Here is a 13197-nt window from a genome sequence, read left to right as displayed (position 1 = left end):
AGACTTTAATAACGGTGCGAGGGAAGAGTGCCGCTTGGCTTTTAAGAATCAAAGCAAGGAGGCGGGTTGGGGGGGGGGGGGGGGGGGGAGGGGGGTGCAGAGGAAATATCTTTCTCAAATACAGGTGTTCCTTCCCAATCAAAGCCCTGCGCACAGGAACCGGCTGTGTTTTGAAGTTGAAAGGAAACCTGTGTCAGTGTGTACATGGAGGCTACAAAACTTTTCACCGAGACAACTTTATGCATCCCAGACCCAACCACAGAATTGGTTTTGGCGACAGCTGGTTAGAGTTTATGAGAAGAAAACATATTGTCAAAGAAAAAGAACAATTAATATCAGATGTTACGGTCCCACCCCCCCGTTAAAAAAAATCATATTTTTGTTGCTTTACTAAACACTGATGTTAGACTCGTAAGCTCAAGGGATTCAAAAGAATACAAAACTATGCAAAGTATACCTTTTTTTTAAAGGATTACCAACTCGAAATTGTTTCACAAGCAGAATAAACATCGAAATGGTATTCCAATAACCGTTTTCCTTTCGCACACAATATTGGTATGCAGACTTTCAAATCACTGAGTTAGTGTACAAGATGGACACACCTGGGGTAGGTCATGTGACTGGCTGGCTACAAATATTAACAAAAATGCTGATACATGGAAACGAACTTTTATTGATCAACTAATCTTTTATTTATTATTTTTAAATCTCTTAATAAATAAATAAATATGGATCTTTATTAAAGATCTCAAATGCTCGTAGCTGCCCTACACAGAGAAAATCGATTACTGACGAGCAATAGAAATACCGCTGCAGTTTGAACCATTAACAGATGGGCAAGGCGTAGACAGAGGCGTAGATTATCAAAGATATTTATTCCAAATCGTCTTTATCCTCCTTTCTGAAAAAATAAAAAAACGTGCTTATGACAATTTTGAGTAGAGAATTTTGCACAGTCTGTGTGTATTCGGTGTTGTTTATTGCTATCGTCACTGAAAGAAGCTTTTTTTTAAAAAAAAAAACGGAGCCTGCAACCAGCTATAGTCGGAGATAGATGAGGCTGGGGTGGAGTTTTAACGACAGCGTATCGGATACACACGATGAGGATTCTAACGGAAATTAGGGAGAAGTTCAAAGGGGTTGCTTCATAGACTGCTCGTCTGAGCGTCTGAACCACAGAGTGAGCCGGTGCCACCTGGCAGTGTTTGTGTTATGTTCCAAAGGTGCAAACCTGAAAATTAAATGCTTAAATTGAGGTGTGCTGTCTCGTGCACGGTGAACGCTGGCATTAGGTATAATTGGGCTGTTTCTGCTAAGCCCCGACTGCGACACCAATCCTGGGGTGGCAGGATCCGAGGCCGCCGTATCCTGCTAGTGCCAGAGTGCGCAGCTTCCTGTATCAGTTTCTGCGGCATTTTAATGTGCTGATGCAGAACAGGTTAGGGTAATGCTACCTGTGCAAAGTACGTCTCAGTGGGAGCAATAAATAGTGGACAGGCAACGTCAAGTTTCTACAAGGAGCAGAGATAGATACAGCTGTATCATTTTGTTTTTAAAATCCATATAAGGTATACAAATAGTTTGCATCATATTATTTTTTGGGGGGGGGAGGTATACACAAAAGGGTTTAATAATTACAAGATAATTTATTTCAGGACGTTTCGGACAAAGCAGCCCACTCGTGTCAAAGTCCACTCGTGGGTAGCCGCTCAGACCTCGCGTAGAGTGGATACCGGCTTGCATCGCAGCGATATTCTACTGTAATGCTCATTTCATTCGTGTGGCAGTAATTTCAACACATGTCCATTTAATTGCTGATTTAGATGACAGTAATACAGTAAGCGCAATACTACAGTCGAACAATTTGTCTATCGCCAGTAAACCATAATTAGGAATCTATTTTCTTGAAAATCCCCTTCTTTACAGTATTTGCAGTGTACCGTGTAGGCCTATCGTGCAGGCTGTGTAAAGATAGATAAAGAAAAGGGCTTGTAACCAGGCGGTCCCCGGTTCTAATTGCGTCTCACTCCCTGACTCACTGTGTGACCCTGAGCAAGTCACTTCACCTCTTTGTGCTCCGTCTTTCAGGCGAGACGTAGTTAGTTAATCTGCAGCTGATGCACAGTTCACACACCCTCTCTGTTTAGTCGCCTTGGATAAAGGTGTCTGCTAAATAAACAAATAATTAAAATCTGCAAATAGCTTGGAACAGCTTCCCAGAAAACAAAAAAAAAACAAAACCCACTATGTTTTATAGAATCAAAGACATGCTGTTTCATGTACAATGATCATGGCACAGAGCGGCAAGCTGATCCGTTTCAGGACTGCAGCAGCTATATCAATTGTTGATCTATCTGTCTACGTGTTTGTTTGTTTGTTTGTTTTTAAAGAAAAAACTCTGAAAGAATGTAAACTTCTCCTTAATTTATGTAAATGTAATTTCAAGGTATGTTTTGGTATCTCAAACATTTATCTGCGAGCTAATAGGACTGACTAAACCTTATTTAGTCGACTTGTGTGGTCTGAACAGACAGAAGGTTCTTTTTTTCAATGCATACAGAAACAGTGACTTAAACCGTGAGAAATACAGGAAGCCCTGTTTTATAAATAAGAAGAAACAAGCCCCTTGTCAGGTATCAATTAATAGTCTCCTGTAGCGCGCCTTGTGTTCACTCTGCACCTCAGCTACCTGCGTTAATGCAAAGGGTTTGTCCCAGCGTTAAATGCTCATGTTATTATATTTTTTTTACCTTCCTGATTAAAGGTTTATATTAGCAGCAGATTGCTTGAAGGCCAGAAATAAAGATATCTGTGGGTTATGTGATTGAAAAATGGTGGTGTAATTAGAGGATTCTTAGCTCAAAGGGCTCTGAGTTTGAACCACAGAACATGCACCATAGATTGACAGTTTGCAAGCAGTACAGCCTAATGCGTACCTGCACATATCTGGCTGTAGTTTGGTGTTGAAAGATTGATTCGGCCCGGATGGCTCACTGAGATTAAAATACCCATCCAGCTGAATTAAATCAAAATTTACGGCACTATACATTATAACTGGTATAGCGGTTTTACTTCTGATTTAATTCAGTCTCCAGCGTTAGGGACTTTCTGCAAGTTCATACAGCCGTGATGCAAGCTTTAGCGTTTTCTAATCTTAGTTCTTATTGTATTATATTATCAATTAATAAATGCAAGATTCTATAAGATAGATGTTGTTCTTGGAAGGCTTTGAACTGATCAGAGGGTTATTATTCTGTGAAAAAGAAGAAATTCAATTTTATATGACAAAGTATGTTCATTTCAGGTCACACGCATGCAAGTTTTGTAACATCATTTTTTTATTTATTTTTATTTTTTTACAGCAAATTACATTTCAATACATCTTTTATTTGTTTATTTAGCAGACGCCTTCATCCAAAGCGATTTACAGAGGCTAGGGTGTGTGAACTATGCATCAGCTGCAGAGTCACTTACAACTACGTCTCACCCGAAAGACGGAGCACAAGGAGGTTAAGTGACTTGCTCAGGGTCACACAATGAGTCAATGAGACGCTGCCTCCTACATCTTGCCATATGTCTTCATGTCATTGTACATCAAATTGTCATTAGCATGACATGTTTGTCACGTCCATTAAATCGCACTAGTTAACCCCCTAGCCAGGGGCTAATATACGTCATCGATAACCCGAGTTGCCTGCGCCTGGTCTCAGTACCCCAGGGGTCACCACAGCTCCAGTGCTGGCCTTTGTTCCAACCCTGTTGATTATTGTTTAACTGAACCAACTGATCCTCCATCGGGACCCTATTGTTCATTACCGTGACTGAACCTGCAATCACTCCCCGTCGCCGTCCTTATAAAAGTTATCCATAGTAAAAGCCCAGCATAAGCCACAGCGAAAGCCTGGCAAAGCATAGTTAAGCATTGTAAGAGGCATGGTAGAGCATTTTAATAAGTATGGCAAACCAGGGTAAGCTATGGTAAACACATTGTATAAGCTTGGGAAAAGCATAGGAAACAGCAAGCAGGAATACCGTGGTAACCTTTTATAAGAGTGCTCCCACCCTGTAGCGGCCGCCTTTCCGCTAACTGAACTCCAAAGGGTTGTTTTCAGCATCGAGTAGATTTGGGTGATAAAAGTCAATGCACTCGATCAAGTCCGAACAAGCACCAGCTTAGCAAAGGCAGAGATAGACAAAGGATGACTGTTGATTAAAGGTGCTCTTAAAACTCTTTCACGGCGCAATTAAGCAATAAATCACACACACACGCAGGCGCGCACGCACGCACTGAGGCACGCACACACACATAAATACAATTAATGGATGTGCATTATTAAACTTACAGTAGCTTACTATTCTGAAAGAAAATCAGGAAACAACTGAAATATTTTATTAATGGTTAGTTTAGAGAGAGAGAGAGAGAGAGAGAGAGAGAGAGAGAGAGAGAGAGAGAGAGAGAGAGGTCTATCATTGAAATGAGATTCCGATTTATTTAAAGGCATTTGTAAATACTGTAGTAATGTTTAGCAAATAGATCAGGTTTTATTTGATTAGTTTATCTTGATGAACTATCAACACAAAATGCACAACCTAAATGAATCAACTAAAAAATTCTAAAGTTTGAGCAGAACGTGTATTCCATATAGCCGGACGCGTTACATTGGAACTGGTCAATATCCCAGTCTTTCAAACGTACTCACTATACTGCCATTGGATCCCCCATCGACACCAAAAAAAGACGCGTCTGCATATCAGTGAGCATTATCTGTGGTATGTAAGAGCTGAACTATACAATGCACCTATATCTTTAATGAACTATAGCTCTCCAAGTGTAGAAGTCTAGTGACGTTGCACGCATGTTAGCCCGTTATTGCCCTACAAATTACGACATTCGGAAGCTTAATCTATCTATTAGGAACCGTTGCTCAAGTAGGCTTAAATATAGCCAAATGAAAACATTACAAGGTTAAGGTGTCTCTCAAAATAATGTAGATTTAATATATCACACACACACAACACAAGCCACATTTAAAAATGTAAAAAATAAATTTAAAAAGATATATACCGTATATGTACCTCTTATGGCCCAACGTTTTGCATCACCTATATATATATATATATATATATATATATATATATATATATATATATATATATATATATATATATATATATATATATATATATATATACATAAACATATCCTCACATCAAAGGCTTCCCAAAACTTGAAAAAGTATTTGCAACTAAGATAAAAATTCCGTCTGCCAAAGATAATCTTGGACTCAGAATTATGTTTATTGATTTAAGGCCTGATTAGACATGACTTGTAACTGTTGCCATAGTTTACAAGTAGACACGAGGCTGCATTGTCAGTAGCATTGTGAGGTAACATTGTGAGGTAACATTGTGAGGTAACATTGTGAGGTAACATTGTGAGGTTGGTATCAGACCGTAACAAACTTTAGAAGTGTTTTCTTTTCTTTTTTTTTTTTTACTGTGATAAAACTCCAAGCAAAACCGGCTTACCGTTGTCTATTCTACTTAGGAGACAAGTAGAGTTTGTGTGCATTCAGTCCAGAGATATACCGCCGCTTTCTGACCTGCGTTAATTCTGAGCTATTCAATCAAACCTTTGCAGATCCACTCCCGATGACGTGGGATTGTTTCCATCATTGTATGAAGATGGAATTTGATGATCTATCTTTCTCTGGTTTTAAAGATCATATTTGGGGAATTGCTTAGAATCTCCTGCCAAAGATGGGGAGATGGAGAGAGAGAGAGAGAGAGAGAGAGAGAGAGAGAGAGAGAGAGAGAGAGAGAGAGAGAGAGAGTTTGAAATGATCCACATCAGAAAATATTGTATAAAATATAAAGTAGCATTGCTATTTAGTTGTGTCCCCTTCCCTCAATGTATGCATAATTGTGCCATTTCATTTCCTATCTGTTTCCTATAAATGTATCTATTTTATAATGCATATATGATTTTTATCAGGGTAACTTTTTCTTCACTTAAAACTGTTCTAAAAAATTCTAGAAATGTAATAATAATAAGAACTCATGGCCAAAGGGGTAAAATTAAGAATATGTATATAGAAAATAAAGCACTCAGATTATGACCATATTAATAATATTACTAATACGAATACAAGCACATTTATGAGAACACCCCATTGCTTCTGTAGTTTGGATTTGTTGTGCATATGAAATCAAACCGCTGGAACTGAAAATCTTTGTCAAAATAGGCAAATGAGTGATTATCTCTAATATAGTGATTATCTGACTTTAATGGACCACCTAGGCAATTCATTTAAAATAGTAAGAGAAAAGGAACACAGAGCCACACGTGGTAAAATGCACTTTTTAGAAGTTGTTTAAAATGCCTTATTAAAGCACAAAGTGGTCTAACATTTTCATACATGAGAGCCTGTTGTTTCTATATCACTGATTACTGACCGGTAATTGAAATTCTCACACCCAGAGGTTTTCATGCAGGTAGGTATATAAAGGATATATATGCCACATCTAGGTGTTACTAGATCTGCACACTACTGTACATATACCTACAAGCATACATACATGCATACATGCATACATACATACATACATACATACACCCATATGTTTGATGGTAAACCACAAGCCTTTTAAAACGACTCCACTTCTAAGTGAAACAGAAGATTAAATACTTTGAGATTTCAGGTAGCTGACGGCTCAGGGGTGTCTGGTGGAAATGCTCCAGTCTAATTACCCAGGTATAATTGCACCTGGAAGGGTTAAACCCAGACAAGTGGGAGGAGCCACTCTGGAGGGAAAAGGTACGGAAAGCAGGTGATGAAAGCAGTATGAAGAGAAGGAGCCACAGGCAGAAGTTTCAAGGACGCACTCGGGGAAAGCACACTGTCAGCTGTTGGACTGTATGAGCGACTGTGGATAAGGATCACTGGATCACAGCCGGAGACCACCGGGTACAGGAGTCTTCACCTGTCTTTTTGTATCACTCCACTGTGTCACTGTTCCTCGTTGTTTTCAAAAGTTTAAAGAACATCACTTGACAAGTTAGGAGCAGCAGCTAGCAGGTAAGCGAAGGTGTTTTAGGATCTGTATTTTTTTTCATAATCTTCTTTCAAAGCCGTTTGCATGCGTCACTAATGGCAAAAAAAAAACAAAGCTGAATTTACCAAAATAGTAGCAAATTCACTTCAGTACTTTCCAGCTAATTAAATATGTTGCCGGTGTAAAACACGCTATGAACATGCTGCATTGTGACTGTACTTCTTTCAACCGGAGTCTAATATAGTAAAGTATAGGGTAGGATAGGATAGGATAGGATAGCATATGAAAACCATCAGGTCACATTAGGAATACAACACGAGGAAAGAAACAACCTGGCTGTATACACGATTGATTCTGAGTAGTTTCTTGCTAGTTTTACTGTTAAAGATGTTATTCCACCTATAGAGAACCGTGGTAGGATTTATTTCACTCTCCTGCTGTTGTTAAGAAGTATCCCATAGCTGCATCTTGCGCTGGCAACTTCCTTTTGTTAATGGCACATGGCTGAGATTTGGGAAGTCCCTGTTTTAAAAATATCCCAGGTAGGAGACAGGTTAAAGATTAGGGAAACCTAGCACCGTGATGGCTATAGTTATAAGGGGGGCTATGGAAGACCCGAGGCCTTCAAATCTGAGAAGCTAACATTATAACACATTAGAACATTATAAAACTGGTCACATTTCTGATTTATCAATGTTATAAAATTAGCAGTAAGTATTTTAATTACAAGTTACCAAACATGATGGTAAATAAACACGTCAGACATAAATTGCAAATACATTCATATAGATTTATTTATTTATTTATTTATTTATTTATTTTGGCGACACACTTTTTTGTGGGATGAAAAATAAAATGTATTTCATATATTTTACTAGTTTCCTTCTGACAAATGAGGGGGGAATTTACAAACCCAAATCTCAACGTTTCATTAGCATAATTGTACCAAAACACAATCACAAAACGTTACTGGTTTTTTTAAAGCCCATTTTGCTCAAATGCCTCTAATTATAAGCTTAAAAAAATTGTGCTAAACACATTTAATAAAAACGTTCCTTAAAACAAACAAAACGTTTTGTGAATATGGGCAATCACACTTAAGTTCACTTTAGTTTTTATTTTACTTCAATTTTAAAAGTTTTTAAAGTTGGTGTTGGGGGGGGGGGGGGGGGGGGGGGGTAATATAAATTCCAGGCCTAAAACCAACTTTATTCACAGTGTAAAAATCCAATTATGAACGGAATTCGTCTGTCAGATCATGATGCAATTCTGTCAGTGCGTCTGATCTATTACAAAGAACACAGGTTGACCTTAAACAAGTACAACGACAAACGCTTCTCAACTAATTTCCTAACACTAACACGCAAGTACGTCGACCACACACCCATACCGCAGGCTCCCGTTCTAACCCCTTTATTGTAAAATGCATTCTAAATGGCTTTCAGAAGACAGATTTGACACTGAACACAAAAGAACCCTCTTTGTAAATAAATCCGTTTTTAATGACAGTAGCGTGTGAATAGAAAAGTGCAGAAAATATGTTCCAGAACCGCAAAGCCATCGCCGGCTTGACTGCACTGCGCTCCAGCAATCTAGATTTAACACCTCATACATTCAAAGCAGTGAGGGAAACGGCTAGAGGTGACCGTCGATGCAGAGGCTTGAACAGTAAATTCCTTGATATAGTGCGAAGACTGTAAAGCGTTATTGGCGTTACTGACAGCTGCTGACACTTCAATGAATCAATACGACAACCCGTGGCGTTTACAAATTGCTGCTCCGTAGCTGTAGTTTAGGATTATTATTATTATTATTTATTTCTTAGCAGACTCCCTTATCCAGGGCGACTTACAATTGTTACAAGATATCACATTATTTTTTACATACAATTACCCATTTATACAGTTGGGTTTTTACTGGAGCAATCTAGGTAAAGTACCTTGCTCAAGGGTACAGCAGCAGTGTCCCCTACCAGGGATTGAACCCACGACCCTCCGGTCCAGAGCCCTAACCACTACTCCACACTGCTGCCCTAGGATGCGAAAGCTGAGGGAATACACCGCTTCTAAAGAGAAGCAGGCCGCACCACTTAGTTTCACAAGGGGCTGTAGGAAAATTGACAACAAATGCCCCAAAATAATGTTTTTTAAGGACTTTCTTTTTTTTTAAAGAATCGAGTTTAAGTCAAACGTTTTGACTGAAAATCGTTTTAAATGTCATTCTGTACTGGATAACCTTCCGACTTTTTCTCAGACCAAGTTTGTTTTTTGCTTGTTTGTTTGTTTGTTTTTTGTTTTTTGTGAACTGTAAGCTTCATTTAATTATTCTGAACAGTCTTTTATAAAAAAAAAAATAAAAAAAAATAAATAAATAAAAATAAATCTTTAACGTTACATGAATCACAGCTTTTTAAATTTAATTATTTTAAAGATAACGCTTTCCATAATTTTCCAGTTGGCCCGTTGCCCTAGTGTCCCCTTTTAAAGAAAGGCAGATTAATCAAGTAAAACCCAAAGCGCTCCAGATACACACTGTCCACTTCAAACAGTGCAGTCGCCAAAGACCTAGAAGGACTAACTGGATTTCACTAAGCCAGAAAACTCACATGCCAGCACTGTAAGGTCAATGCGGCATGGTCTCTGAGCTGCGCTTCAAAGCGTTTGCCTAGAGGTCATGTGGATGGTCTAATTTGAGAAATTCCTTGTTCCTGTGTATCCTGGGTTGGCTGAGCTGGAAAACATCCTCTCACAACTGTTTACCTTACAGCTGGGCTTGAGCCCCCCTGTTGATTCTAAGTGTGCTTCACAATATTTGTTTAATCGCCATTGATTCCCTAGAGAGGGATAACATAAGCTGCAAGGGGGGATGTCAGATAAGTCCGTCCATGTGAAAGGAGCTCAGGGCTGCCATAGTAACTGGCAGTGCCCCTGTCCTGTCTCACTCAGACACAGCCCTATGTTCCCCCAGGTACAGTACAGCGCTGGGTGGCACTGCCATGCTTCAATGTACATCAATATGTCAAGCAGTGATTCAGAAACAAGCTAGCACCTCCAACCACAAAAGAAACACAAACTCTGTATGAGCTGACCTGCAGCCATACCGCCAAGGACTGTGATGTCATCAGATCTCAGGAGCTAAAGCAGGGCTGGAACTTCTCGCTTCATGGAAGGCAGTGCTGTTGGTGGCTAGGATAGGAAGAGGCAATGAAAAGACATCTCGACCCCTAATCTTGCTATTTGTTTTTATTCTGTCTTCAACAGGAAAGAACTTGACTGCTTTGTGGACCACTTGAACGATTCCTTCATTCGCTGGAGTCTGCTGCCTCCTTCTTCCGACTGGATCTCTTCCTCTCCAAGCTGTGATATAATGTTATGATCGAAGCCCGGTGGAGAATTTAAACGTTTCACAGAAGCAGGCTTCCCAGGTCTCCAACATTCAGCTACCAAAAGTATTCACTGAGCTCGCGCCCATGGCCCACCCCTATGAGGCTTGGTTTAGACCCACCCACCCCAGTGAGAGCACCGAAGACGTGCCCTCCTGGTGGGACCTCCATTCAGGGACCACAAGCTGGATGGACCTCCAGAACGTCCAAGGTGGCCTCCAGGCCTCCACCCAGGCTGGAGGGCTGCAGCCCCCCATCGGCACCTACGCTTCGGAGCCCCAGCTCTGCGGACCCCCTTCCCACCAACCCCCAGCCACCCAGCACCTCTACACCCAGGATGGGTTCAAGCAACTGGACGTCACGGGGCAGGAACTCCACCAGCTGGAGGAGCCCGTGGACGTGGGCAACAGGCCCAAGAGCCACCGGCGGTCCGTGCCACGCAGCTCCAGCCAGACAGCCTGCCGTTGCCCAAACTGCGTGGAGGCAGAGCGGTTGGGGCCCTGCGTCAACGAGGATGGCAAGAGGAAGCATCTCCACAACTGCCACATCCCTGGCTGCGGCAAAGCCTATGCCAAGACCTCGCACTTGAAGGCCCACCTCCGCTGGCACAGCGGCGACCGGCCCTTCGTCTGCAACTGGCTCTTCTGCGGCAAACGCTTCACCCGCTCCGATGAGCTCCAGCGACACCTCCAGACCCACACGGGCGCCAAGAAGTTCACCTGCACCGTCTGCAACCGGGTCTTCATGAGGAACGACCACCTCGCCAAGCACCTCCGGACCCACGAGGGGGCCAGGGAGGAGGGGGAGGCCAGCGCAGGAGTCGACAGCAAGAGCTTCGAGGCGAGCCCCGACGCCACCCTTAAACCCAAACGGGAACCCGAGTCCAGCGCCACGCCCGGGGGAGGCGGCCAGCCCAACTAACGGCACGTCATCAACCAGAAAAGCCTGCGAAAGTGACGGCAGTGTCAAAATGCATCGGAGGGTGCTGTAGGCGTTTTTTTTTTAGACTAGACTCCTAGTCTACGAGGTAAATAAAGCCTGCCTCTAGAGGTGTGCACCCTAACGACTTTCCTATTAGAGGCTGGAGCTGTCTAGAGATTTAAATAGTTTTAGGGGTTTTTATCGATTTTTTTTACTGAGGCACTTAAATGTTTTTTTTGTTTGTTTTTTTTTGGATCATGGAAAGACGCCATTCACTTCTGGCAATCCAGTACTTTAAAATCAAATGTACTAAATTGTGCACTGATACGCTGAGTGTGGCTCACACACTGATTACCATACCTATTAAATCCAGTTAGTCAAGTACTCGTCTGTATTGCATTTAACAGTTGGGCTAACTGTTGTATTGTTGTTTACCTGTACTGTACAAATAGTTCCTTTTACATCTTGAAATCTTTTATTTGTATTTAATAAAGGGCTTTCACAGGAAATCGAGCTGTTCCTCGTTGTCATTAAAGTTTGACCCCTAAAGCTTTGTAGATCTGGTGTACGAGCAAACAAAATCTCTACAAAAGTGAATTGGGAGTGTCGTATCCTGTGAGTTGAGTTAATCCCATGAATGTTATTTCAGCTTGGTTACACAAGTAGGTCAGAATGGCTATATATTGCCTGAACGACACCGTTATATAAGAATGGTTGGAATCGCTTTTGCTAAGAAGTTTCATCTATTTATTTTGGGGGGGGGGGGGGGGGGGGTGACACAGTCCAGTGTGATCATTATAGGTTGACAAGCAAGTTCATATGGATCTCACTTTTTAAATAATGTCTTAAATTATTATTATTATTATTATTATTATTATTATTATTATTATTATTATTATTATTATTATTGACTTACAAGACCATCCGATCTGCCTAGAATCAGTCGATTGAATGGGACGTTTTCAATTGAAGTCATTTGTTGCCACTGTGAGAAGCTCATTCTATCAGAGTCCTACTAATTACAATTTTGATCAGTGGCGTGTTGTGGTCCAGTGGTTAAAGAAAAGGGCTTGTAACCAGGAGGGCGCCGGTTCATACCCCACCTCAGCTACTGACTCACTATGTGACCCTGAGCAAGTCACTTCACCTCCTTGTGCTCCGTCTTTCGGGTGAGACGTAGTTGTAAGTGACTCTGCAGCTGATGGATAGTTCACACACCCTAGTCTCTGTAAGTCGCCTTGGATAAAGGCGTCTGCTAAATAAACAAATGATAACAAAAGGGAATTGACAAGCAGGCATTGATCCCAATCCATTATTAAACGAGACAGGATTATGTATCTGACCTCACAAGGAGTTTTGAATTCATGTTAGAAATGAAGTAAAAAAAGCTTATAAATTTCTCAGCTCATGAATCAAATTAAAAACCTTTTTCTCCCCCACCGTTCAAAGAATCGAGACAGTTAAAGCACTCGCCTCAGGGGGCACTGAGACATCAAATTAATATAAAAAATAATAATAATAAAAAAAAAATTGCAATTCCATTCATCAGTGTCGGCAATCATATTTTAAAACGTGATATTATTCTGGTGAAACTGCTCTAACCTTTTTTAAAACATGACACTTGGAAAATGCTGTGTGTTAAAATTATGGAATTTTTGTAGTAGGGTTAGCCATTTTTGTCTGTGATTTTGGTTTTAGTCTGGGTTTGAACGGGATGTACTATGATTTCCTTCCAGAGGATGGATGGCAGTTTTTCTTAGTACAACTGAAGAGGGGAATGCGGATATTAAGTTTGTTTCCATGTTCTACCGTTGCTATAATAATGCTAGTGCTATGAA

General features: G+C 40.8%; 1 protein-coding gene across 1 annotated transcript; it reads left to right on the top strand.

The window, feature by feature from the left end:
• The first annotated feature begins 6786 nt into the window (after nt 1-6786).
• On the top strand, nt 6787-11868 carry sp6 (Sp6 transcription factor). The gene is made up of 2 exons (XM_034055312.3): nt 6787-7079; nt 10317-11868. The coding sequence occupies exon 2, from the start codon at nt 10526-10528 to the stop codon at nt 11357-11359; it is 834 nt and encodes a 277-aa protein (XP_033911203.2). The 5' UTR covers nt 6787-7079; nt 10317-10525; the 3' UTR covers nt 11360-11868.
• The last annotated feature ends 1329 nt before the right edge of the window (nt 11869-13197 follow it).

This window comes from Acipenser ruthenus, chromosome 33, assembly GCF_902713425.1.
Source record: "Acipenser ruthenus chromosome 33, fAciRut3.2 maternal haplotype, whole genome shotgun sequence".
Taxonomy (NCBI): domain Eukaryota; kingdom Metazoa; phylum Chordata; class Actinopteri; order Acipenseriformes; family Acipenseridae; genus Acipenser; species Acipenser ruthenus.
The sequence above is the reverse complement of the archived record's forward strand: the minus strand, read 5'-3'. Positions and strand labels throughout refer to the sequence as shown.